The sequence below is a fragment of the Vigna unguiculata genome, chromosome 9, assembly GCF_004118075.2.
Source record: "Vigna unguiculata cultivar IT97K-499-35 chromosome 9, ASM411807v1, whole genome shotgun sequence".
NCBI classification, from domain to species: domain Eukaryota; kingdom Viridiplantae; phylum Streptophyta; class Magnoliopsida; order Fabales; family Fabaceae; genus Vigna; species Vigna unguiculata.
The window spans coordinates 7,250,879-7,277,700 of NC_040287.1; the positions used below are offsets into that span (position 1 = coordinate 7,250,879).

A 26,822-nucleotide genomic window follows, 5' to 3' on the forward strand; every position below is an offset into this window, starting at 1 on the left:
AACACATAGCATTGCAAGGTTTAAGAGAGGTTTGAACCATATCCTGTGATTTCTTTGATTCTCACTCCCAGCGTCGTTGGTGTTGGTAACGACGAACACAAGTTTCACCATTTTCATTCCTTCTGCTCGCTACTCCAATCCCTAAAAACGCAATGACATTGGCATATTCATTTCCCACTCCTCAGGTTCACGCATACCACAACCCAACCAGAAGAAGCCATTTTCAGATAAAACGCAAGCCTAACCGAACGCACCACTTTCTGTTAATACCAACTTCTTCACCTTCCTCGTTCCTCTTCTCTTGTTCCTCCTTTCCCCTCACATATTCCGATTCAACCCTACAGTTTCGCCACAACCACCTTCTCTCCACCGATGGCAATTTTGTGGTCGAAGACCTTGGTGCGGCGGTGGAGGAGGAGGCCAGCCAAACGGCGGCGAGGGTTTTCGTGCAGGAGCCGCCCTGGCTCTTCCTGAAGGGGTTGCTAATGCAGGAGGAAGAGATGAGGCGGAAGGAGGAAGAGATGAGGCGGAAGGAGAAAGAGAGGGAGAAGTACAATTGGCTGCGGCGGAGGCAGATTGAGGCGGAGACGGAGGCGTGGCAGAAGATGGTGGAGGAGTACAGGGAATTGGAGAGGGAGATGCGCCAGAAGATGTTGGCGCCCAATTTGCCGCACGTTAAGGCGCTTTTATTGGGCTGGTTCGAGCCTTTCAGGACCGTAGTGGAGGCTGAACAGAAAGCGCATCGCGCGCGTTCTAAGAAGCAGCAGGAATCTATTGCACCTCATGTCGACGACTTGCCGTCCGATAAGGTGGCGGTCATTGTGATGCATAAGATGATGGCCATGGTAATGGAGAATGAGGAAGGCTGCGTTCAGCTTGTTCATGCCGCTGTTCATATTGGCATGGCGGTGGAACAGGAGGTAATGTCAGTGTTTGGTTTTCAAATTACAAGAACGGGTTAGTTTCAGGTCTGGCATACTGTACATAGCTTGAAACTAACCTTGGGCATCAATGTAGTGATTGGGTAAAATCTTCCCCTTAGCTACCTTTTGAAATATTAGTCATTTTTGTCTGCGAAGTCCACTTGGAGTTGGCTTATACTTCGATGTGGCCAACAACTCTTGTGTAAGAGTGAGTTAGTTGATTGTGTCATGACACTAATGACGACAATGCAGAATAATAGAACTACATAAGCCTGTAAGGCCCAAGTGGTTTAGTAATGTATTGGACTTTGGAGTCAATTTGGATTAACTTCTTAGCAAACACTTGTGAGAAAAAGAAATAAGATGGATCAAGAAGGTAAAATGAATCAAACATTTTTCATCATTTTAACTTATACACTTCAAATTCTACCAAACGGAGAAAGTATGCTCTGCAGTTTTGTAGAAATCTTTATAATGTAACTAGAACACCAAGTCTTGCTTTAGGAAGTCTTAACACAAGGGTTTACAATCAACCCAAACTGGACCTTATTCCAAGTCTGTAGAAAAGTTACCTCTCTGTATTCGTGGCTTGACTGAAACGTAATTGCTGCAGGTTTTTTATAGATGTTGATAATTAACTTGTTGTATTTCAGGTTAGGATTCATAAGTTCATTGAAGGAAGAAAAGCTAGCCGGAGTAACAAGATAGAGGCTGATGCCGAAGACAGTTTGGATAGTGATAAAGAAAAGCAAAGTAATCATTTGAACAGTTTGATTAAAAAAAGTAGACTGAAAGAAGTGCAGATGATATTGAAAAAAGAAGAAGGCAGTTCTTGGAGCCGGGACACGCAGGCCAAGGTTTCCTTTAGTAGTCACATATGTTGTATCTGTTTTGGTCATAAATATGGAATTTAACAAGTTAACTCTATTGTGCAGCTGGGAAGTCGATTAATAGAATTGTTAGTTGATACAGCATATGTACACTCTCCGGTTAAACAGTTTGGTGATACTCCACCTGATATCCGACCAGCTTTCAGGCACTGTTTTAAAGCCGCGCCGTGGCATCCAGGGTGAGGTTTCACTTTTTTCTTTGAGGGTGGGGCTGGGAGGTGGGCAGAACTTGATAATTAAGATCTAGGGCTTGAGCCCCCTAACAAATAAGTGACACTATATGATTATAGAAAGTTAAGATTAGTTGTTTCTGTGATCAGAGAAATTTGACTGTTATATGTAATGTGTCTTTAGAAAGTGAAAATACTTTAGATTAAGTAAGAAAGAGATTACAAGTTGACAATATAGTTGCAGAGCCTACCTAATGGTTTGAGAGTCCAATGCTCACAAAGGTAAAACACTCCCCAAGCTGCATATAAATTAAATGATTGATGTGCTCCAATCTTGTTATAAATAATCACATTCTAGGCTTCTAAGAGACTTGGTAAAAATATCAACTAGGTTAGATCGGTGTAATCGTAATGTAATTTGAGAGAATTTTCTTTTTGCTGAAATGACAATTAACTTCAATACTTTTGGTCCTCATGAAAAACTGGATTTCGTTTTATAAGTTTGGCTTATTTTTGCTTGACTTTTGGGTCAAGTCACACGACTCAACAAAGTCATCTTCCTTTTGATAGATTTTTAAATGTCTTCCGCGATGTCTGCTTGTGATGCCATTACTGTGACATGTTTTGCAGTCACCATGGCTCAAATAAATATTTCCTTGCCATTGCTATTTTATTGCAGCTAGTGGAATTTTTGCCATGGTGCTATTATAGTCACTTTTTAACAACACTGCTAATAGGTGCTAATAAATAGATGGAATGTTGTATCCTGTTAATTGAGAAGAGTTAGGACCTTTAGGGATTAAAGGTGCATATCCTCTAAGTGTCAATTTGATCCGAATGAGCTTGATTTGTGGTGGGAACATCCTTTGCTTGGGTGATCAATTAAGTGACATGATCCTGGCTTTGAAACCATAATTGCGCAACAACAACAACCTAGTGTTGTAGTTGATTGTCTGAGCTATTTTTTTGCATGGGGTTAGTGGTACAATGGTAATAGTGATAGAAAAGATGAATTCAAGAGAGGAACCATGGTAAGCCATGAGTGATCAGGCCAAATAGGAAATGAACACGTGCACCATAAGAAGGGGAACATAATAGAGGGATTGTTGGATGGTGGGTTATGACAAAAATGGTCCACATGTTGATCATGTGTAGGTTTGTGGACCTCATGCTCCAACAAAGGTGGCATGTGAGGGTGTGAGCGAGTGCGTTGGGGGTTGTGACTTTGGCATTGCGGCTGCTGGTGGATGGCAACTCTAGTTGTGGAGGTGCTTAAGTGAAAAGCGAGGCAATGACAACGGAATTGTGGTTGATTGTGTGTGAGTACTATTGCATTGAAAATAGAAAGGGAAATAGCGGTATTGGAACAACCTAATACCATGTAAGATGTGTGTAGTGTAATTATGTGTATGACCACACTTGTGATTCTGTATTTTTAATCAATATAAAATACAAATTAAGGAAACCTATTGATGAGTATGATCTTTCATTTTAAGTTATACATATTTCCTTATTTAGATAATATAAAATAATATCTTTAATAGCTCTAGAGTCGGGAATCCAATGGGATGGAAACATTTTTGGGAGACTAAATCCAAATAATAGAGGAACCGTACTTGAATATGTTGAAGTAAAACTGCATCCTCCCCTTCCAAAGTGAACAAATACCAAAGGAGGCATTAGGAAAGTTTTGAATTGACTTCTTAGGATATGAACAAAGGGGAAGTTAGTTAAAATAGTTAGGATATAAGTGAGGTAGTTAAGATAGTTAGAATATAGATGAATTATTTAGTTATTTAGAGGGGTTGATTAGAAATAAATAGGGGAAGAAGGATGACAGATTCAGGTTTGGGGCTGTCATTGTAAATTGAGCATTGGATCTTTGTGCAAAGAGAAATCCTTTGTAAATGGAAAACCCTTGGAGGAGAGAATGTTCTCCTATTTCTTGTTCTTTTCTTTTCATCCCGTTCAATAAAAATCTTTCTTTTCTTTTCTCTGTTCAATTCTTGGTTCCCAAGTAATTGGTGCGACCTATTGGATTTGAGTTGTACGATGGAGAGTAGAGTGGGCACTTTGGAGAAATGGATCAGCGAATGTGGGAAAATGCTTGTAGATTTGAAAAAAAGGCATGATTTTTGTAAAGGAGAGTTTGTCGGACATAAGGCAAATCAAAGTAGTACTTGAATTCAAGAAATGAAAGGTGTTTTAAGATGTTGGGGAAAACTCAATCAACATAATTGCGAGGGTTGCAACATCACCATGCAACATTTTAGATTTGAAGCATAAACTACACAAGATACTGAAGAGTCAAGAAATCATTCTTGAAGAGAAAAGGGTGAAGAAACAACCCTCTCACATCAATAATATCAAGGGAATAAAGAGATCAAACTGTGGTTGGAGAAATGTATCTAAAAATAAGACGTCATGTTGGAGTACAAGATCACAAATAAGCAAAAAATTCAAGAGGAGATTGATCCCCATTCAACCAACCACGTCAAGAACACCATCGTATGCATGAATACTATTATAATACAGAGGTGTTTGTCTTGGACAAGAAAGAGAAACAAGACCTATTCTTGGGCTAGAAAGATGAACAAGACCTATAATTGGGCAAGAAATTTGAGGAAGCCACAATTAGCCCATTGGGTTGTTCCACTAATAAATCCCTCATGTTGTAGTTGGTGAATCTAACATAAACTCATAAATAATGCAATACTCAACTACTGTCACTTGATAGTGGGAGAATGGTGGAACAATCAATTACAACAGTCAACTTGTGAAAATCATAGTCTGAGTAATAAAGAAAATAATTAATGATGGAAAAATGTGTTGCGGGAGGCATGATGGAGGGGCCATGGAGGAAAGAGACAAAAAACACTGTTGAAGTATGTGTTTCAATGATGGAGCTATGGAACTCTTCGGTCTGGAATTGCTAGAAATTTCTTGCAGTTGTCAACAAAGTTTGTTAGTGGTTTTAAAGGTCGTCAAATAGTGGCCAAGTAAAATAATTTTCATTGAAAAATGTTTCTTGATATATTTTTTACTGTTTGACACATACCTATTAGAATCTTACTATACTTGCTTCAAATCTTACTATCGATACACTTTAGGTATCTACCAATCTGTATTCCAAGATTTAATCTTAAATAATTTTGTATCTTACAGTATATGGATGAATCAATGTAATTTTATATCACTACAATTCAACGATTCATATGTTTTTTACTTCCTCACCAATTCTTAAGAAAAGAAATTGAAAGTCAGGTAAACTTAAATTTTTAAATGAAAGGGAATTTGAAAAAGTACTTTGAACTTATCCTATTTCCTTATTGCATCTTTATATGTCATTCATTCAATGCATGTACTCTATTTAGCTATTTAATTTTGTTTTCATTCTTATAAAATAAAGGTTTCATAAACTTAGTATAGCTAATATAGTTTTGTTTTGTACGTAGTAGTAAATAGTGTGTGATCGTGCTGCTATCACACTGGAGTGGAGCCGTAATAGAAGGTCTCTGTGTTCAACTTTGGTGTTGTGGTCAAGTTGCATTTTACATCCAAAATCAGAGAGATTGCACTGTTTTCAATGTTGTCTCAAAATTAGGGTAAAGAAAGAACTTGGACAAAAAATTCAAGGGTGTCAAATTAGATTTTTTTTATATATAAATTATCTTTTATAACTAAAAAAACTCTTTATTTTCTTTCTTCGTTTCTTCTGCTCAAAACAAGCACACATAGTAGTAGAATAAAAAAATATGACTATCATATCATAAAAAACTATTATTAAATGTCAAAGATTATGAAGCAACACTATAAATTCAAAATTTTAAAAATTTTACCATAGATAGCGGAAAACACAAAATTCCTAAATTTTATAATTTAGGTTTATACTAAATTGGAAAAAAATATAATTAGGTCAATTTCATAAAAGAATCCTTAAAATCATATATAGGTTCATACTAATTTGGAAAAAACTTAATTTGTGAGAAATATAATCATAAATCGAACATACATAACTCGTAATAGGATACTTAATATTGATCCATGAGAGATTTTGTGAGAATGTGTTCTTCAATCTCTATGTTCTCCAATTTCTGTTTCCCAATCTATCTATTTGTCTTTTTTTCTCTTCCTACATTTTCTTGATGACTTACGGTGAAAAAACCTTGAGGCTGGAGATAAAACCCTTAATCTTTTATTAACCAATGTTTCTATCAGATTGGGTTTTATTTTATTTTTTGTTATAACTTTCCATAATATAAATAATATAATAATATATAAATATAATTTTAAAATATATATATATAAAATAAAATAAAGAAACTTTGGGGGAGCCACGACTCCCCCTGTCATATCTATGATCCGTCATATCTATGATCCGCCACTGGTTGTGATATTTGTGGTAAGCACAACTCTTAGGTTTGGAGCTTTGATACATGTTAGTAGAGAAACAATTTTTTTTTTTCAAATTTGTTTTAGTAGTTATCTCACTCAGCAGAATGAATTAATTTATTTTCAGTGTTCTTAAAAAGATAATTTATGACAAAACATTTTACAAGAGAACAATTAGATACCACTACTACCTATGGTGCATTAAACCAAGCTATAACTCTTATCTAGGGAAGTGGGAAATATAAACATTGCAGTTCTTGCTCCTCAACTATATGTATTTAAAACATGGTAGATATTGTTTACACTCTGACCAACTGTATATCTTGAAAGAGTAGGTAAGGAGTTAATGGAAGTTCCTTTATCACACTTGCTTATAATCTGCAATTTCATATAACTTTTTTGTGCTTGTTTGTAGGCAAAAGTTTTCAAAGAAGTATGGTGTTATACAATGTGATCCCTTAGTCCTAGTTGGGCTTGAACAGTGTGTAAGTTGAGACACTGTCTTCCTTTCCTTAAGCAATATTATGTCATAGTTGAAGTTATTCTGTTCATAGGATAACTAAGTTATAGCTTCATGATTGTAAAGCCAATCCAGTATTATCTTACATGTGTGATTCTTGTAAGTGACAACTATTTTTTAATGTCATTCCCCTGTGCCAAAAGAACTAGCATTTGCATGCAGGTGAAGATAGATGCTCACTCCTTTGTTTTTTTGAATCTGTATACATGTCTTTTTCTATCTAAAATCACCGAGTTTTGTTGAAATAGTGATATCTAGACTTCTCCATAATGTTGTTACTTTGTTCTGTTATTCTCAAATTTTTTTGCTATTAAGCATGCAATAGGCTTAAGCTAAACATCATATACTAATTCATTTAAGTCAGTCAGCATGCACTACAAAAAAGCGTGTAACATAAGGTTTTGACTTATAAGTGTCTTTTTTTGCAGGCTAAACATATGTTCATACCTTACATGCCTATGCTAGTACCTCCCAAAAAATGGAAAGGGTATGACAAATGGAATGAACGTCTCTCTTGTATTGTATTTGGAAATGCCTGCATTTTCTTTGATTTTATATCCTTATAACATGATTTATTATGTGGAGTTTGAACTCTTTCAAGACCCAGGAGAAAGAAATGTAACTAGTAAATGAACTTTTAGCTACTTCTTTTAAACTTAAAAATGAACCTGAATTTGCAAAAAAAACAAAAGAATAGTGAAGGATGCAAGTAACTTTTAATTCTTAAAAAAATATTATAATGCTTCATAGTTTAGTTGCTTATGCATTTGTTTGTATAACATTTTATAACACTCTTTGTAGATATGACAAGGGCGGACATTTTTTCTTACCATCTTATATTATGCGTACTCATGGATCTAGAAAGCAACAAGATGTAATGAAGAGTGTAAATGCAGCGCAAATGCAAAAGGTTTTTGAGGTAGTGTATGTAAATTTCAAGTCCTTTTTTTCTTTGGGTTTATTGGAAGTGTGTGACAGTACTGTGTAAAAATATGATCTTTTAAAAGATTTGATGCATTGCATGCATTACCAAATCAGTGTTTATGAACAGTTTCAATTTTTGTAGTAATCTACGTTTTCAGATTCCCTGAGTTGTATCTCTAACTGCTAAGGGTGTAATGTTTTCATATCAAAAAGCACAATTGTTTTGTGCAGGCCTTGGATATTCTTGGAAACACCAAATGGCGAGTAAATAAAAGAGTGCTTGGAGTTGTTGAGTCAATTTGGGCTGGAGGAGGTAACATTGCAGGACTGGTTAATTGTAAAGATGTAAGCACAAATAAAGAATTATAGTTACTTATAAAATTTTTCTATATATGCAAATGAATATTTTTTATCCTTGCAAAAAATGGATAAACACGTTTCAAAATATAAAAGGGGATGGGGCAGATGTTGAAATCTTCATAAAAGATTGATTGTATTATCTATATTTTCCCCAGTTTACCTATTGCTTTTGCTGGCTAGAGTACAAAGCTATGTAAAATGGGCGTTAAAAACTAACAACTTGGCAGGAATCTCAATTAGTTACCTAATACGAAGAAGCACATTAGGTAGTAGGTGTACACTTAAAGTCCCAAACACATAGGGGCCTTAATAAGGGAAGGAGTGGAATGGGAGGAAGAAGTTAATTTTAGCAGTGAGAAGATAGTGGAATATATTATATAGGTCTTAACTCTTTTTTCTTGTATTGTCTTTAACTACATAATTGATGAATCTTGATTGAAAATTTCTATATGTGGTGTTTCGTTAGGGGTGTGTTAAGCTCTAGGGAAGAGAGAAACATTAAGCTGGAACAGCGTGTTTTTGAGACAACACAAATGTTTTATTTATATTGAGAAAAATGAATTAATACAATAAATAGAGGAGATATGACATCCTCCTATAACAAATGTATGATACGAGAATTAATCAAAAGTTCCTAATAATGCATACATAATCTAAATATTCCTTGCTATATAGGATCAACTCCTTATTTCTATAATTACAATAATATTTTTGACTATATAGGATCAACTCTTTATTTCTATAATTATAACACTCCCCCTCAAGCCGAAGCATATAGGTTGTAGGGCAGCTTGCTACAAATATTATCACTCCTTGGTTCTTAGAGACTTGGTGAATATGTTATCCAAAGAGTTGATAAATATAGTGGTGATGTCTCTAGACTCTAGTTTTTCTCCTATGAAATGACAATCCACCTCATTATGTTTGGTCCTCTCATGAAAGATGGGATTAGAGGTGTTAGAAAATGGAGTTTAAGCCTAAATCTACCCCTCAAAATCGGCTTAAACTCCACTTTCTAACATTGTATCAGAGTCAGGTTAAAGCCTATCTTAGCGAACTTTCTTGAACATTATGTTCCACCCGCTATCTCGGGCTGCTATCGGACCACCCATTTCTAGTCCCACGCACGAGATGAATATACCTCGGGGTGAGGGGGTGTGTTAGAAGTCCCACATCGACTAGAGATAAGCAGTGTTATTAAATTTCGGCCATGGCGGAAACTGGTAACGGTTTCCCAGCCTTCCACCACGACAAGGCGGAGGCGAATCGGTTTTTTCATGGCGACTGCTTTTGGCATGGCGGGTGGCGGTGGCACAACGGTTGTGGCGAAAAATTCGGACCCAAAAGCAAAAACCATGATCGTGAACTGAAGGGAAGAATGGTGAAGAATGGCAGCAGAAGAATGGCAGTGGCGGCAATGTGAGAGGGAGGAAGAAGATAACTTGAAACCCTAAATTATTCTTCTTCTAGTGTTTAATAAATTGGACTTGGCCCATTAAAATACAAACCTCTGTAGATTTCTTACCATTCACTCTCATTTTTACCCTATTTTATTATTTCACTTAAGTTACTGCAATCACATAGCAGTGAAATTTCTTTACCTAAAAATTTTCTTACTTTTCTTTGACCAAAAAGTCCAAAGCATATTATTCCTTCACCACGGTATTGTAGTTACTGCCGCCAGTTACTGCTGCCAGCCACTGTCGCTAGTTGCTGTCACCATCGGCCGCTGTCAGTTCCCACCGTCGGCAGCGGCCACTCCCAAGTTCTTTTTTTCATTTTTTTTTCTATTTCTCTACTTTCACTATAATTATTTTACAAATAATATACCTATTTTCCAGCAATGGCCGATGATCATGATACTTCAAGAACATTTCATAGAAGTGACACTTGTTGAAAACATTGTCGTCCGATAAATGAATCGAATTTAAATACAACTCTTTGCAATTATTGCAGGAAAGTTATGAAATGAGGAGTTCCTAGACATAATATCTTTACTTTTTCATTAAAAATTATGTGGTGGTATTATATATATTTTTTTTACCACCATAACCCGTTATAGATTCCGATATAACTTTATAAAGGTTTTTTGAGTTGCCGATATTTTCTGTTATTCGATATCAATAACACTGGAGATAAGACAATTTTATAATATATAAGTGGGGTGCAAACCTCACCTTACAAGCCAGTTTTGTGTAGCTGAGTTAGACTTAAACTCCACTTCTAACAAGAGGCAATGTGTAATGTTGCTTGGCTCTCCCATACAAGGTGCATTTAAGATTTTTCTTCACAAGTGCCTAATGCCATTGTCCTATATTCCACTTCTACACTTGACCTTGTCATAACATTTTTTTTTCTTACTTTTCCATGATTTTGAAATACCTCCAACAAGAACATAATACCTTGAAGTCGAGCGTCTATCACTTGGTTACTTGGCCTAGTTAGTTTTAGAAGACCTAACAATTTGAGTATTTCCCTTATCATTGTTAATGTGGCTTTTTCTGAGGATATTTATGATTGCATCCCAATTGTCTTGACAAGGAGGGTTTAAAAATTGACTTACGACTTGCAATGTAAAGGTGATGTTAGGATGGGTTGCAATGAAGTAATTTAGCTTACCAACTAACGTTTTGTGTCTCCTAGGATCATAATAAGGTTTTTCTTGGTTAGGTACTAATTTGACACTTGGATCCATTAGTGTGTCTACAAGCTTTACATTTGTCATCTTTGTTTCTTTTAGAATGTCAAGAACATATTTTCTTCAGATATGACCAAACCATCTTTGCATTATGCCACCACTTCTATACTAAGAAAATACCTCATGTGTCCAAGGTCTCTTGTTTGGAACATTTGAGCAAGGGTCTTATTTTAGTCATGCAATACCCTACTAATCACTATCTGTGATAAGAATGTCGTTCACATATACAATGAGATAGATATATTTTTAGAGAGAATGCCGATAAAATATAGAATGATGAGGATCATTTTGTATCATTCCAAATTGTTCGATGGTAGCTTGAAATCACCAAGACCATGCTTGGGGTGATAGCTTAAGGCCATATAGGCATTTGTGTAAACATCATAGCATATAGATGACTTCCCTTGAGCAACAAATCCAAGAGGTTACTTCATGTAGACTTCTTCATCAAGGTCGAATGTAGAAATGCACTTTTGATGTCAAGCTGAAGCGGTGAGGCTACATGGGAGGGAGGTCGAATAAACTATGGAGCAAATTTATCCCTCCTGGCTTGAGGACAAGGATGATTCCAAAAGCAGTGGTAAAATGATAGGAACCTAAGTCTAATGGGTTTTGTGGGAGATCCCACTTCGATTAGTTGAGGTCAATTTACAATATATAAGTGAGTGAAAACCTCACCTTTGATGAGGCCTAGAGATTGAGTGAGCCTCATGAACCACTAGCCCATGAAGTTAGTAAGGCAAGGTGGGGAGAAGTGTATATGAGAAAGAGGAATTGGATGGCTGAGGTGGCATGACTTAGTGGCAGAGTAGTTAGTGAAGAGAGAAGAAAAAATCAATCGTAGAGGGGGAATGGGAATCCTTTTCGTATTAGTTTTCTCAATTAGTTAGGGGAAGACAAGTTGTTTGGTAAAAACTGCTCCAGAGGAGCATAGCTTTGGGTAGTGGGATTTGTTATCCTTTTGTATTTTGCTTCCATTAACAAAATACTCCAACATCAATGTTTACTTCATTTCTTTCTTTTTCTTCTTGCTTTTAAGGTGTGGGTTTGTAACAACCTTACAAATCGATTTTGTATCGATTTTGTAGGGTTAAGTTAGGCTTAAAGTTTACTTCTTAGTATGATATCAGAGTCTATCGTAGTGTGGTTTGTTTTTTGTTCGGCCTATTGTAGTACCCATTATCGAACCACTTTTTGACCACCAACAAATATCTAGTTCCATGCTTGAGATGTACATGCCTCGATGTGAAGGGTGTGTTAGAGATCTCACATTGACTAGAAATGAGGTCAATTTACAATATATATAAGTGAGTGTAAATGTCATCTTAAAAGTTGGTTTTTTAAGGTTGAATTAGGTTTGGAAGTCCACTTCTTAATAGGTTTCGGTTAGTGGTCCAAGTGGAGAAGCCTCTTAAGGTGTACACCGGAAGAGTCAAACATCTAGGGCTTTAATTCTCACTTTAGGTAAGAAGTGTAACGGTAGTGGAATCCATTATTTATGGAAATAATGTAATTTAGGGATAGTGAATTTTATTTTGAAAGATAATAGTATCTTGGGCTTGGTTTGCTGACTGTTTCTTCTTGTATTGCCTTTTACTGCAGAATATACTTTTTTGGTAGAGTTTTTCTGTAAAAGTTAAGCCTTATCCAACTAAGTGAGGTAAAAAGGGGCTTTTCATGAACTGAAAATACATTGATTTGACAACCTTATGACAGATTTTGTGAAGTTATAAATGGGACCAGAATGAATTGGGGGTAATTAATCACAGCATAAATTTCCAAATTCATCCAAATGGCCGAAATCCATACAAGTGCCTGGAAATTGTTTTATCAATCATATTATTCATTCTCAACTTTGCATATATTCTTGTTTGACTTGTAGGTTCCGTTACCAGATAAGCCACCTGTAGAGGATTTAAAGCTAATTCAGGAGTGGAAATGTGGTCTAAGGAAGGCGAAAAAAATTAATATGGAAAGGCATTCTCTAAGATGTGACACTGAACTTAAGCTTTCTGTAAGATCTTCCCTCTCATTGTAGAATAACTTTCATGTGATACATTTAATTCTATCCCATGTTTCACTAGACCAGTGATAATTAAAACAAAATAATTTCTTAAAACAGGTGGCAAGAAAAATGAAGGATGAGGAAGGCTTTTATTATCCGCACAATCTTGACTTCCGTGGCAGAGCATATCCTATGCATCCTCACTTGAATCATTTAGGTTCTGATCTGTGTCGAGGACTACTTGAATTTGCAGAAGGGAAGCCTCTAGGAAAGGGTGGACTAAGGTGGCTGAAGATACATCTAGCAAATTTGTATGCTGGTGGTATTGAGAAGCTATCTTATGACGGGCGGTTAGCATTTATAGAGAATCATATTAATGATATAATTGATTCTGCTGATAACCCTGTTAATGGAAATCGTTGGTGGTTAACGGCTGAGGATCCTTTTCAGTGCCTTACTGCTTGTATTAATCTATCAGAGGCGTTAAAAAGCTCTTCACCAAATTCTTTTATCTCACATCTTCCAATTCATCAGGTAAATTCTTCATTACATGCTTTTAAACAATGTAAAAAGGAAACTGTGCTCTTTTCGTGTTCTTTTCATATTAATCAAATCATGTCTAAGTGAAGACCCTGAAGACAAAATTAGATTTTCAATAAAGTTTTACCATCTGAATGCAATAAGAGAATGCCAAAAAACAAGAAAAAAAGAAAATATAAATTTGGTACTCAACCTCTTTAAGTGAACGCTCTGTGGGCTTTTTGGTGTTGCAAAACTCTATGGTATGAGATTACTTTTCAGTTTATAATTTTTCTGTATGAATAAAAATATTTCTCAGTAATGCTGCTCTGATGAATTTTTAGGATGGTTCCTGTAATGGCTTACAACACTATGCAGCGCTGGGAAGAAATGAAGTAGGTTTACTTGTCTGACTTCTTTTGTTTTGCAATCACTCTTAATATAATCTGTTCTTTCGAAATTTCTATACTTTGTGGATTTGTTTATGATTTTTCTGTTGTATAATGTTTTTATATAGCTTTCGTCAACATTTGCACTCTGATTATTTTTCATTTTTTCTCTTTTAGCTTCATTCATTCTCAATTTCTTATTTAAAATCTTATTTTTGTTGTATCAGAACAAAATTGATCTGAAAACAATTTTTTACCGAACATACCCAATCAAATATTGATATGATATATATATATATATATATATATATATATATTTTACGGTACAATACACACACACACATATACATGATTATCAAACTCGCGAGTTAACTCGTTAACTCGGACGAGTTTACATGCTCACTCATGCCTTCCGAGTCAACTCTTTCATTCTTATGCCCCTTATGCAAGCAATAGGAAAATTATTGTTGCCAATGACTCTTCGACAGTCGCAGGATTTGGAGATATCCATTTACCCTCCAAACCTATTCATAAAAATGTTCTGCATGTTCCAAAACTCTTGACAAGTATTTTCTCCATCAAAAAACTCTTGAAATAATTCCCCCATATTTTTGTGTTTTTCAAGAGCATGACTCAGGGAGGAGGATCGGACTTGATCAGCAAAGAAATGGGCTCTACTACCTAGAACCATCCCAAGAATCCAATGTTGACCGACCCATGTCTCATCTCAATATATCAAATGAAGCCACTCTTTGGTTGTATCATTGTCGCTTAGGACATCCATCATTTTCTGTTTTTGAAATTATGTTTTCCCCTCAATTTTAAAATCTAGATACCTCAAAGTTGCTTTGTGAGGCTTGTGAATCAGCTAAACACACCTATGTGTCTTTCCCCATTAACAACAACAGAAGTTCACAATCTTTCCAATTAATCCATAGTGATATATGGAGACCATCTACTATATTTAATATCTCTGGCAGAGAGGAAAAATAGGCATTTGCTTAACACCACCCAAGCACTTCTCTTTCAAGGGAAAATTTGAAAAAATTGTTGGGGAGCAGCTGTCTTCACTGCTGCGTATATGATAAATGGGCTTCTCTCGCATAACCTAGAGAACAAAAGTCCACTTGAAACCCTAAAATATTATCTCCCTCACTTCCTGATCTCAAATGGCCTCATTCCTAGAATATTTGGATGCACAACTTTTGTACATATCCACAACCAAAATGGAGACAAACTTGGTACTTGGGCTGTTAGTTCTTGGTTATTCACCAACTCAAAAAGGTTACAAGTGTTATAAACTTTCTTCTAAAAAATTGTATATCTCCATTTGTCACTTTCATTGAAACTTGATCTTTTTTCTGCAATGCTGGCTTCCAAGAAGTTCTTTCAGGAGATTGTGATGACCACCTTGAACCCTTTGTTCTGTCACATCACGTGCTCTAACTGAAGCCTACAAAAATGAACCTACGACTGAGCAAATTAATTCTAGGGCAGAGCACCCCAAGAGTTTGTACGCATAATTTTCCCAAAAAATACTGGAATAGTCAGAGCAGCCCGAGAGTTTGTACGCATAATTTTCCAAGATTCAAGAATGTCTACACAAAAGGACGGGCATACCAAACATGTGGCAAGTCCATGAATCAAATCCAAGTTCTGAACCTGAAACTACAAACATTTAAATCAGAATGTCTACACTTTGTTTACTAAACATTCAGGGAAAGTGGGGGTAAAAGTACTTCTAGTTTATGTTGATGACATTATATTGTCTGGAAATGATGAAAAGAGAAGGAAGACATGAAACAGAGACTAGTCCAGTAAATTGAACTAAAAGAGCTGGGAAGATTAAAGTAGTTTTTAGGTATTGAAGTAGCAAACACTAACCAGGGAATTTTCATATCTCGGCAAAAATATATAACTGTGTGACTTGTTATGCATAAAAATTATCTTAGATGACTTGAAGATTAATTTGGAGGGAACCATGAAGCTCTACTGTGATAATAAATCAGCAATAGACATTACACATCCGTTGAACATGACGGGAAAAAACATGTAGAAATAGATAGACACTTAATCAAGGAAAAATTAGAAGAAGGTTTAGTATGCATGTCATACTTTTCGTCAAAGGCAATAGGTAGCTGATGTGCTGACAAAAGGACTCAATACCTCAGACTTCCATTATCTCAACCAAGCTTGAGAGAGGGTGTTGAAATATGGGTATAAATATTGCATTTACTGTACAATAAATATAGTTCGATTAGATAATAAATATATATATTTGTTTGTAAGAAATCCCTAAAATTAAGAGATTGGGATTAGGAATTTATTTGGTAGGTTTGCTCCATATTTAGAGTTTTTATGTCAAGAATTTATTTCCTTTACTTATGGAAATTTATTTATTTTATTTTAGGAGTTTTATTTCCTTTTAATAGGATTTCGTTTTTCCTTTAAAGACCTATTTATTGTTTCTTCTTGAGATTAAGAAAAGTAATTCCATAATTATTTCTTACTGCCTACACATTTTTTCACAATTGCAATGATTGATAATTACATTTGTATGACAATTAAGGTGTGTCACATTCTAAAAGGGCTACCATGGTAGTAGTCAGTGCAGAGTTTATTAATCTTTGGCACCTACATATTTGGTTACTTTTCTTTTGATATGCTTCCTTCCATTACTAGGGTGGTTAAGTGATAACTTATTTGATTTTATTTTCTAATCTCTGATTTACCATTTTATTTACTGGAATAAATGTACTTTCTCAGCTGGAGGCTGCAGCAGTTAACTTAGTAGCTAAGGAGAAACCTGCTGATGTATACACAGAGATTGCTCTTAGGTATATTAAACTTATTTTAGTTACGTTTCCTTTTTGTTCTAATATTACAGTATATTCACCTCTGAGCATTTCTTGTTACTTCCGTACTCCCTCACCTTATAAAAATGTTTACATACTTTTCCTTTTATGGAGTAGTTGCATTTTTGTGTTATCTTACTCATGACCGACTATGCTTTTGTGTAAATTATCCAAACTCAGAACTTTTGTGGTCCATCATCCCATGTATGTCCAATTAATTCTTGTCATAATTGCTTTGGACAATTATTATTTTAATCACTTAATTACAATATGAGTAGGGTTTATGATATCATGAGACGAGACAGCAGCAAGGACCCAGATACCTTTCCAAATGCTTTGTTAGCAAAGGTGTTGATTGATCAGGTCAGTCTTTATTTAAATTTTCAAGGTTGTGCTGATTGCTAAATGATATTGATTGTATTTTTCGCTTTTCCTATTCTAAACTTTTGGAAGTATTCAGATTGATAGGAAACTGGTCAAGCAGACAGTAATGACTTCTGTTTATGGTGTTACTTTTATTGGGGCGCGGGAGCAAATTAAGAGAAGATTAGAGGAGAAAGGTGTCATTAATGATGATAGACTTTTATATGCTGCAGCTTGCTATGCAGCTAAGGTGGGTATCGACAACATTATATTCTAGGATTTTAGCTTTTTGAGATTGCGATAGCTTCTTTGATGGGCCATTATTAATCTATGATCATTGCTATTAAGCTATATGAAAGAGAGAAATTGAGATAAAGCCATGTATCAGACACCATATGAGAATGTTTTATGTATACTGAGAAAAAGGAGTCAAAACAATAAATAAAGGAGATTTAATATGGTATGAACATAAATTAGTGTTCCAAATTATAAAGATATTATATGAAATGTATTTGATTGCTTTCTCTCGATGTAAATTAAGTATTCGTGCTGTCTTAGTTACATACGATTTCAACTCAATGTCTCTCTTTCCTATAGTTTATCAATTTTGTTGTTAGGTCATTTCTTCCTGGAACGGTCAATTCATGATAGAATAGAACAATGAAGTTTGCTTTCGCTAAAATATCAGCATTTATGAAAAAAAAGGGAAGAAAGAAAAATCTTTATAGACATTTTCTTGATGTACTTAAACACTCTGTCTTTTTGATTCATGTTAGGAATTTTGATCAAAATTCTCAAACTTATTTTCGATAGGTAACATTGGCTGCCCTTGGAGAAGTTTTTGAGGCTGCACGTGGCATCATGAGTTGGCTTGGGGATTGTGCAAAGGTAGCTCTTTTGTCACTGTATGTTTGGTTCCAAATGATGCTATTAGCTCTTATGCATGTATTTATATAATGTGTATCTGCATTTTTGCTTTGTCTCTTTTCTTGAAAAGGGTGGCTTTGGAACTTTCTACAGGTTAGGGCTGTCTAGAAATAATTATGTGGAATTAAAACTTTTAATAACTTCTAAAGAACTAAACTGTCTTCCAAAATCAGTTTCAATACTGATTTGTTATAGAAAAAGGTCAGTGCACTTGCACTAAACCTAAAATATTTTCTATAGAAAAACAACTTACGTTGTTCGTCTCAGGATTTTTGCTGATTTTAATAATGCTCAAATTGTTGGAGACGACAACTAGAATATTAAAGTTATAAGAGTTTTGCTACTTGTCTCTTCATTTTACATTATTAAAGACAACAAATTCTCTGCTAACTAACAGGATTTTTTTAAACTCAATTATTCTACTTATTTGTCGAGCTCAACGTATGAGTACTTCTACAATGGACAATGGAATATTAGTAACCACATCTGTGTATATGGTCCATTTTTCAGTTCTATTCAATTTGGATGAATTATTCTTACAATTTAATTAAATTTTTAAGAAATTGGTTCTGTTTAGTTATTTTGGAAAACTGTACTACAGGTGATTGCTAGTGAAAATCAGGCTGTTTGCTGGACCACTCCTCTTGGTCTTCCTGTTTTACAACCATACTGTAAAACTGAACGTTATCAGGTGAGTCTTCAGCATATTAATATTTTTTCATCTTCTTGGTATTTGTTGAAATGAAGAGAAATCAGGAGACATGAGTTATAAAAAGAAGAGACAACTGAATCTGTATTTTCTAAAAATGAAGTAACTACTTTATCTAATGTATTAATATGTCAAAAACTAACTAAATTTAAGATTACATTTCACTGAATTCTAAATTCTAATTTCTTCAACTTACAAAATCATACTAAAGCTTCCATGCTTGTATAATGACCTCTCCAGAAAAATGACCATCGTGTAGCCTTTGGCAGAAAAACTATAATCTTGAATTAGTTCAACTTAACAAGAAAAATAAATAAAATACTATAATCTTAAATCCTACAGTATGCTTCAAGAGAAATAGTGGTTGACCAGCCAACTTCTTGTTTAGAAACCGATTCTGTAAAAATATGTAAAACTTGTTACTTGATATATATTGTAAACATTGTTTGGTCATCGTATTGAGGCTCCTCAAATTCATACATAGGTCTAACAATGATGGTGAAGATGAATCTTTTAGCCAACCATGTGTAAAAATACATGCCTCCACCTTTTGATGTGATAGAGAACTACAATATGGATCAAACACTCTTCTTTCTTTGCTGGATGCAGACTTTAGAAATGTGCACAACACAACTAATAACTCACGTGCTATAATTGAAAGGATTGGAAATATGGATGAATTAATTTTCCACCAATCTAGAATATACAAATCAGCACTTGTATCAAGTTCTTCCTTTAAAATACTTTTGAAGCTCCAATATATTTGAAGAGTTTTTAGCTTTGTTTGCAAATATTTATTTAGTTCATTCTTGTAACTAGGTTTGTCTACATGTGCTTGTTGTGTGACATTGAGTCCCCCCTTTATGACTTTTATATTCACCAAACACCAACTTGAAAGAAATTCCCAATTTTGACTTTAACACATCTTTTATGTTTTTCTGGATCAAAAAGTTGATCATTTGTTCAATTCATTTATCTCATTTTATATCTAGGATCTAAGACAACAACAATTATTTGTAACATATTCAACGTGTTAGAATCACCTAATATTTCCCATCTTTTCAGCGATATTAAAATATTAAATGTTGTACTGTTGATCCATTTCAAAATCCTACCACCTCTAACATGGACATATCATTGGAAAGATTAGAGGCAACATAGATGCTAAAGTATTTGTTGGAGATCTCACATCAGCTAAAGATATGATCAAATATATGAAGGGCGTGCAAATCTCACCTTAGAAATTAACTTTGCAATTATCCGAGCTCTACCAACATGTATTCTAAATCCACAGTTTTGATTCCATATTAATGTTAATATTCGAATTAATAAACACAGGACAATTATTAAAGACCGAACACATGCTCAATTACTTCAAACATTAACGGAGTTCAAACAAAACTAATGGAATCAAAGTTTTAGTACTAAGGCTATTCTTTCTTTTTTCTTATTGCACTAAAAAATGAAACATGTCAATACTTAATGTTCTCAACTGACTATTTATCCAATATAAATTATAGAAAATATGAAACCATTGTCAGGTGCCAATAATTATCTATTTCAATCAAATTATATGGATTTAAAAGTTTTTGGCTGATCTCCATATGTTTTACTAATGAATCTCACCATTTACGGCAGATAAGAACATCTCTTCAGCTTTTGGCTTTGCAGAGGGAGGGGAGTGCTGTAAGTATAAACAATCTTTATATTCCACTTTTATTTTCTTTTTGAACTAGTTTAGTTATTATGATTGTATTCCAGGTATCTGTCAAGAAGCAGAAAAGTGCATTTCCTCCTAACTTTGTACATTCATTGGATAGTTCGCACATGATGATGACTGCTCTAGCCTGCAATGATGCTGGATTATGTTTTGCAGGTTTGAAATTCTCATTTACCACAGAAGACAACAAATATATGTGAATTTTCCCTTTGGAGTAATAAATTAATAAATAGTAGTTGGTTCTTTGTTATACTCTTTAAAGGTATTGGAATTGTTTGTTTTGTCTTTCGTGTTTTTTAATTGTATTACGAAGTACAGATGGAGTTGAAATCAATTACTTTTACCATTGTGAAGAAAGTGTAGTTTTCTTGACTCTTGCGTTTAGAGGAGTTCCTTTCTCATGGAATCTGTGGAGAGAAATAGTCTATATTCATGTGATAGAATCCCCCCTAAACTGAGGAACATGTATATACATATATGATATATATATATATATATATATATATATATATATATCATACTAGCATTACCTTGGGATGGCCCTAACCCATATACAAATTACATCTGAATACATCTAACAAATTCCATTTTTTCTGGTGAAGTTCATCAATAGAGAAACTTATATAATTGATATATGTATAATAAGTGACTAATTTTCTTTTTTTTTGAAAATTGCTTATTCGCTTTCTTTTTGTGAGACAGAAAATTCTATCTTAGTCTAGTAGAAGTTTGTTTAAACCAACTTCACTATAATCAACGTTGTCAAACTCGAAAGATTGCATAAATTCGTGGAAGCTTGTAAGAATTTACTTAGATAAAAAAATTATTGAAATATCTATAAATAATATAATAATTTGATATTATATGATTCTATAAATAACTTTTTATATTTTCCTACTGGACTATTATTATTAGTTTATCATAGTGTATATATATATATATATATATATATATATATTTTTTTTAAATATATATTTTTCTAATAATATTATTCTTTTATCATAACTACTTGGTTATGTGATATATTATACTTTACATGTAATAAGGAAGTTGTTGAACCTAAATGGAGGTCCAACACTCAAACATAGAAAGAGAGGAGTAAGAATAACAGAGCTAAAACCCGTGACTCAACCCTCTACCGCAGCCCTAAATCTGAAATTGCACGGGGAAATGGTAGTAGCGACAATGGCTCACGAATAGAGAGATCCTTCCACGAGAAGAGGGAGAGAGAGAGCAACGAAATACATTAGTAGACTTGTCTCATACATCATAACAGAACAGCATGTTGAGAGGAAGAATAGACATCTATTGAAGTTCCATGCTTTCTAATGTTCAATACAAATCTCTTGTACATCATTAGTGAGATGCAGTTCTCGGTGTTTGTTTTTTAATAAGTAAAATGCCTTCTTCATCTCTTGAAATCAAATTCCTCGGTCCCTTGTTTTTCCAAATGATCTTATTTCATATCTCTCCTAAGGTATTTGGTTGTACTTGTTTTGTTCATAATGTCTTTCCAGGTTTAGAAAAAGTTTATGCTAAGGCTATTAAATTTTTGGGATATTTTCGTTTTAAAAAAGGGATACAGATGATATTCTCCAACTACCAAAAGATAATATGTCAATTGATGTCAGTTGTTCTTAGGACAACCCTTTTCATGTCCTCCAAGGAAACCCCTATTTCCATTCAATAGGTTCTCCTTGTTCCAACCTTTGGTCCTCTAATTATTTTTGGTTCTGTTAACACCAACCCAACTGAATACCAATCTGACATTACTCCACTACCTCTCCTTACATACCAACTCAAGACACAAAGAGCTCCTCCCATTCTTTTCCAAATCTATCATGATCCATATCCTCCTCCAATGAATTCTCATACTATGGATCCTTCTCTATCAACTCGGAAAGGTATTTAGTCTACACGTAATCCATATCCTATATTTTTTTGAGTTACTAGTGTGTCTATCATATTCTTTTTTTTTCCTTTGTCTATCACCACTGTTCCTAAAAATGTGCATGAAGCACTTGATCATCCTAGATGGTGATTAACCATGATTGACGAAATGCAATAAATGTCATGTGGAAGGTTGGTTTCTCCCATCTTGAAAGAAGACGGTTAGTTGCATATGGGTCTTGCTATGCAAAGTGATGTTTATCACTTTAAAACTCAATTGGAAGCTAAAAGATATACACAAATTTATGGATTTAACTATTGTGATAATTTTTTCTCATGTGGCCAAGTTCACCACAACTAGACTTTTTGTGGCTACTATTTGCCATTGGCCATTTGACTAGCTTCATTATTAAAATGTTTTCCTTCATGGTGATTTTTGAGGAAGCAATTTACATGAAGCAACCACTTGGATTTGTTACTCAAGAGGAGTCTAGTCCTAATGTGTTAACTACACCAGTCTCTCAATGGTCTTAAGCAGTATGCTTGAGCTTGGTTTGGTAAATTCAGCCATATTGTGTTGGTTTTTTGAAACAAAGTGAGGCAGATCATTTAGTTTTCTATTGTTGTACTTCTACTGGGAAGTGTGTTTATCTAATAGTCTATTTTGATGATATAGTTATCACATATATTCATACCACTAAGATCTCTAAACTAAAGGACCACTTACTCAACCATTTTCAAACTAAAGATCTTGGTTATTTGAAATATGTTCTTGGCATAGAAGTGCTCAATCAAAGGAAGGTATTTTTATTTCATAAAGAAAATATACTCTTGACATAAAGGAGATGGGGTTAGCAAATTGTGAGTGTATTAATATTTCTATGGATCCAAATCCGAAGTTGATGACCTAGGTGAAACTGTGTCAGATTCAAATGGTTATATGAGGTTAGTGGAAAATCACATTTATCTCAGTATTATAAGACCTATTATTTCTTATGTAGTTGGAGTTGTTAGTCAATTCATCCAGAATCTTCACACTGATCACTGGTATGATGTTGTTTGCATTCTCAAATATATCAAAAAGACTCAAGGTCAATGATTATTATATGAGGACAAAAGGAATACACAAATTGTAGGGTGTTGTGATGTAGATTATGTTGGTTGTCCTATTGATAGAAGATTCACCATACGATATTGTATATTCATTGGAGGGAATATTGTCTCCTGGAAGAGCAAGAAACAAAATTGTGTTGTTTGATCAAGTAGAAGCTAAATATAGATCTATGGCTTAAGCCACTTGTGAAATTCTGTATATTAAGCAACTCCTTCAACCGTGAAATTTTGTGAAGTTAAGCATATGAAGTTGTATTGTGATAATCATGTAGTTCTTTGTATTGGTTCCAGCCCAGAGTTTCAAATAAGGACCAAACACATAGATAAAGATCTATAGTCATTTTATCAGGGGAGAAGTTGTTGTCCAAGGAAACTTAACTGGATTTATCAACTTTCATATTACCAAGTTTTTGAGAGGGTCTAGAATTCAGTTTATATGTTCTAAGCACGGTGCATACAATTTATGTGCTCTAACTTGAGGGCAGTGTTAAAATTATGGTTGTTATTGTATTGTACAACTTTCATAAAGCTGCTTTTTGGGTGTATGTACATAGTCTAAGGTTGAGTGTTATATGATATATTTTTTCCTTGTAGTGAACTCTTCCTTTTTCTCAATTAAAATTTACGTCACTGAGGTTTGGACTCACTGTTTTTTCGTCACATCTAGATTTGAGTATCTCATTCCTTTGAATTTGTCTTTGTTAAAATAGTGAACACAGACACTTGACTGAATACCGTGTGTAGGAACATACAGTGTATATGACTTTATATTGACTCATTACATCCATTATGCATGAAGAGAGAGGATTTTTTTCCATCTAAAATAAATAATGCATAGCTATAGCAAACAAAATATACTGTTCTGATTCTTAACAGTCTCATTAAATGCGTTCTGAATGGTGAATATACAGAAGTTCTTGAAACCGTGGTTGAATCAACTTGCATTTGAAATGCTCAAGATATCTACTCTAAAATACCAAGAACATTGAGAATATCTTAGCGTAAGCCATTTTTATGAATAAAAAACCAGTTTTAGCTTTCAGGTTCTATAAATATATTTTTACATTTATTCACATTCTAAGTTGAACTTCGATAAATTTGAGGGGCTGGGGTCAATGTCTGCAGAAGAAATGTCTGTTAAGAAGTGATATCTTAGTGCTTAATTATTGTGAAATTATTGTTTGCAGGGGTTCATGATTCATTTTGGACACACCCTTGCGATGTTGAGAAAATGAATCAAATTCTGAGAGAAAAATTTGTGGAGCTTTATAACATGCCCATACTTGAAAACGTAAGTACTTCCTCTGGCTCAAGAATTGTATGCTTATTTTCTTGAAGTACTTGGAGTAAAACTAATATTTTTTTACTCTCACTATCAAGTATATACAACGTTCAATTGACCTTAATTGTAGGTGGAATTAATGTTTTTCTAAATTTAAAACACCAGACTGGAGAAAACAAAAGTCATAGGCTATTTTCATGATGAAACTTTGATTTGTTGGCAGTTACTGGAGGGCTTCGAGACAACATATCCAGGATTGGCTTTCCCCTCACTCCCAAAGAGAGGTGAATTTGACTTAGAGAAGGTTCTTGATTCTCCGTACTTCTTCAACTGAACAATTCTCCAGTCAAAATTATAAGTTGCAGTCAAAGTATTCGTACTTCCAATGATGAACGTATGGGTTGCAATTCATCCTTTCTGGAAATGGGAATAATGATCCAACGTTTCCTCTGGAGAAGGCCAGGAGGGAAAGAAAACAGGTTCTGAAAATATTTTGAAAAAATTCTTGTTCTAGAATGCCTATAGCTGGTGTCAAGATGTATTTAACACGAGGCGGCATAAGAGAAAAGCTTTTATCTAGCATCAAATTTATAATCACACTTTGGAGAAGGAACTCGCCATAGAATTTTAATGTTGGTGATGTTCAATACCTGAATTGAGTTGCTGCTGCTCAATATACGTGGCTACTTCTAAACGCGTGCAGCAGAATCTTCTGTACAGTGCGGAGCTTAGGGCTAGTGCTAACCTTAACAGTTTGCTTGTAAAATTTATGTTAGTGTATTATATATAGTAGATCAGAGGAATATCATTACGGATACACTCAGCTGTGATTCTTTATTTCTAATAAAATTATTTATTTACTTGAACTTCAATTTAGAAGTTTCTTATTATATTTATTGAAAGAAAATGTAAAGGTTCGTCTATGTTATTTCTTGTTTAGGGTTTTGGGTTTTTGGTAAAAATGGGATGATGTTCATGTAACAAACTAGTGCCTTCCGAAGTATAATGAAAAAGCTATGAAATTCTTTGGCCTGTATTAGAGTTTCTTCAGAAAGAGGAAATGCACAAATATTCAGTCTTGTGACTGTAAATGTACAGAAAATTAAGTGTATTATATTGTCACTGGATAAAATACATGCTATGTTTTGTTCACATCAGAACAAATAACAGAAAAGAAAAGATGTGACGGTTAGAAAACAGTTACTGATGGTTACAGAACACTGTAACCTTCTAATAACGGAATAAAAAAATACAGAACAGTACAGATGAGTGATAAAATGGCACTGTCAGTGCAAAGTTAATTAAAAACAAATTTATATAAAGAAATAAAAAAATGAAAAACTACTTAAAAAATACTACTTTAAATTGTAAAAAAAATTATCAAAATTTAATTCTAAAAAATTATTTTTTTTCCGTATAACGTCGCAGAATAAGAGTTTTGTCACTTCCGGAAAAGTGAAGGATAACACAATCCGACATGCTCATAGCACAATCGTGATGGTAGAAGCACGCAACCCGTACAACGATTCAGAGGTCAATCGTTATTTTCAGCATGGTCGGATGTAGAAAGCAATCATAGTCAATCTTCTTTCAAAACACATAGCATAAACTCAAATTATAGAACAGAATATGGACCTGAAAGTTCCACAAATATTTCAAATATAAACTTTGATAGAAAAAGAAGAAGAAAGAATTCAAGTATAATTCAAATTAAATTACTCACATAAATACTAATGCAAATAAATCTGTTTTTTTAAGAAGTAAATTTAAATAAGTTACAACAAAATATATATTTTCAAACATTAACCTTTTTACAAATAACTCCAATTTCATTCTAACTAAAAAAAGAAATATATGTAGCCAACTTTTAAATTCTTCGATAATTAATATCTTTTTCACTTATGATGTTATTTTGATCACTTGAATTTAAAAAACATATTCAATTAAAATTAACTAATAACTATTAGAGGATAGGGAGTATTCTTGGATTGAATATCGTAAAATTCATATCATCTCATGAACAAATAAGTAATTAAATATTTGTTTCAATTTTTTATGAGTATTCATAAAAATATTCATTTAGTATTCATCATTAATTTTATTTACAAATATTCTTATATATGAATTTTTTTTTGTCATTCCTAAACAGAAAGAACAATGAGAATACAATGTA

General features: G+C 34.0%; 1 protein-coding gene across 2 annotated transcripts; it reads left to right on the top strand.

Annotated features, from left to right (window-relative positions):
* Window positions 1–25,521, top strand: LOC114164015 (DNA-directed RNA polymerase 3B, chloroplastic-like). Of its 2 annotated transcripts, XM_028048464.1 has the most exons (19): window positions 3–920; window positions 1,577–1,780; window positions 1,859–1,992; window positions 6,791–6,860; window positions 7,324–7,382; window positions 7,697–7,814; window positions 8,051–8,164; window positions 12,760–12,891; window positions 13,000–13,416; window positions 13,746–13,796; window positions 16,557–16,627; window positions 16,924–17,008; window positions 17,106–17,258; window positions 17,822–17,896; window positions 18,537–18,626; window positions 20,283–20,330; window positions 20,406–20,520; window positions 24,555–24,658; window positions 24,873–25,521. In XM_028048464.1, exons 1-19 carry the CDS (start codon window positions 153–155, stop codon window positions 24,981–24,983), a joined length of 2,919 nt encoding a protein of 972 aa, XP_027904265.1. In that variant the 5' UTR covers window positions 3–152; the 3' UTR covers window positions 24,984–25,521. The 2 variants fall into 2 exon arrangements, with proteins under 2 accessions (XP_027904266.1, XP_027904265.1); XM_028048465.1 differs by lacking the exons at window positions 17,822–17,896; window positions 18,537–18,626; window positions 20,283–20,330; ... (1 more) ...; window positions 24,555–24,658; window positions 24,873–25,521 and adding an exon at window positions 17,626–17,782 and having other exon boundaries at window positions 1–920.
* Window positions 25,522–26,822: the final 1,301 nt, after the last annotated feature.

Excerpts from the sequence above, each read along its gene's own strand:
- LOC114164015 (XM_028048464.1), top strand. The coding sequence starts at position 153 with ATGACATTGGCATATTCATTTCCCACTCCTCAGGTTCACGCATACCAC. Across the intron at positions 6,861-7,323 it reads TAGTTGGGCTTGAACAGTGT|GCTAAACATATGTTCATACC; the intron begins GTAAGTTGAGAC and ends CTTTTTTTGCAG. Across the intron at positions 7,815-8,050 it reads AAATGCAAAAGGTTTTTGAG|GCCTTGGATATTCTTGGAAA; the intron begins GTAGTGTATGTA and ends TGTTTTGTGCAG.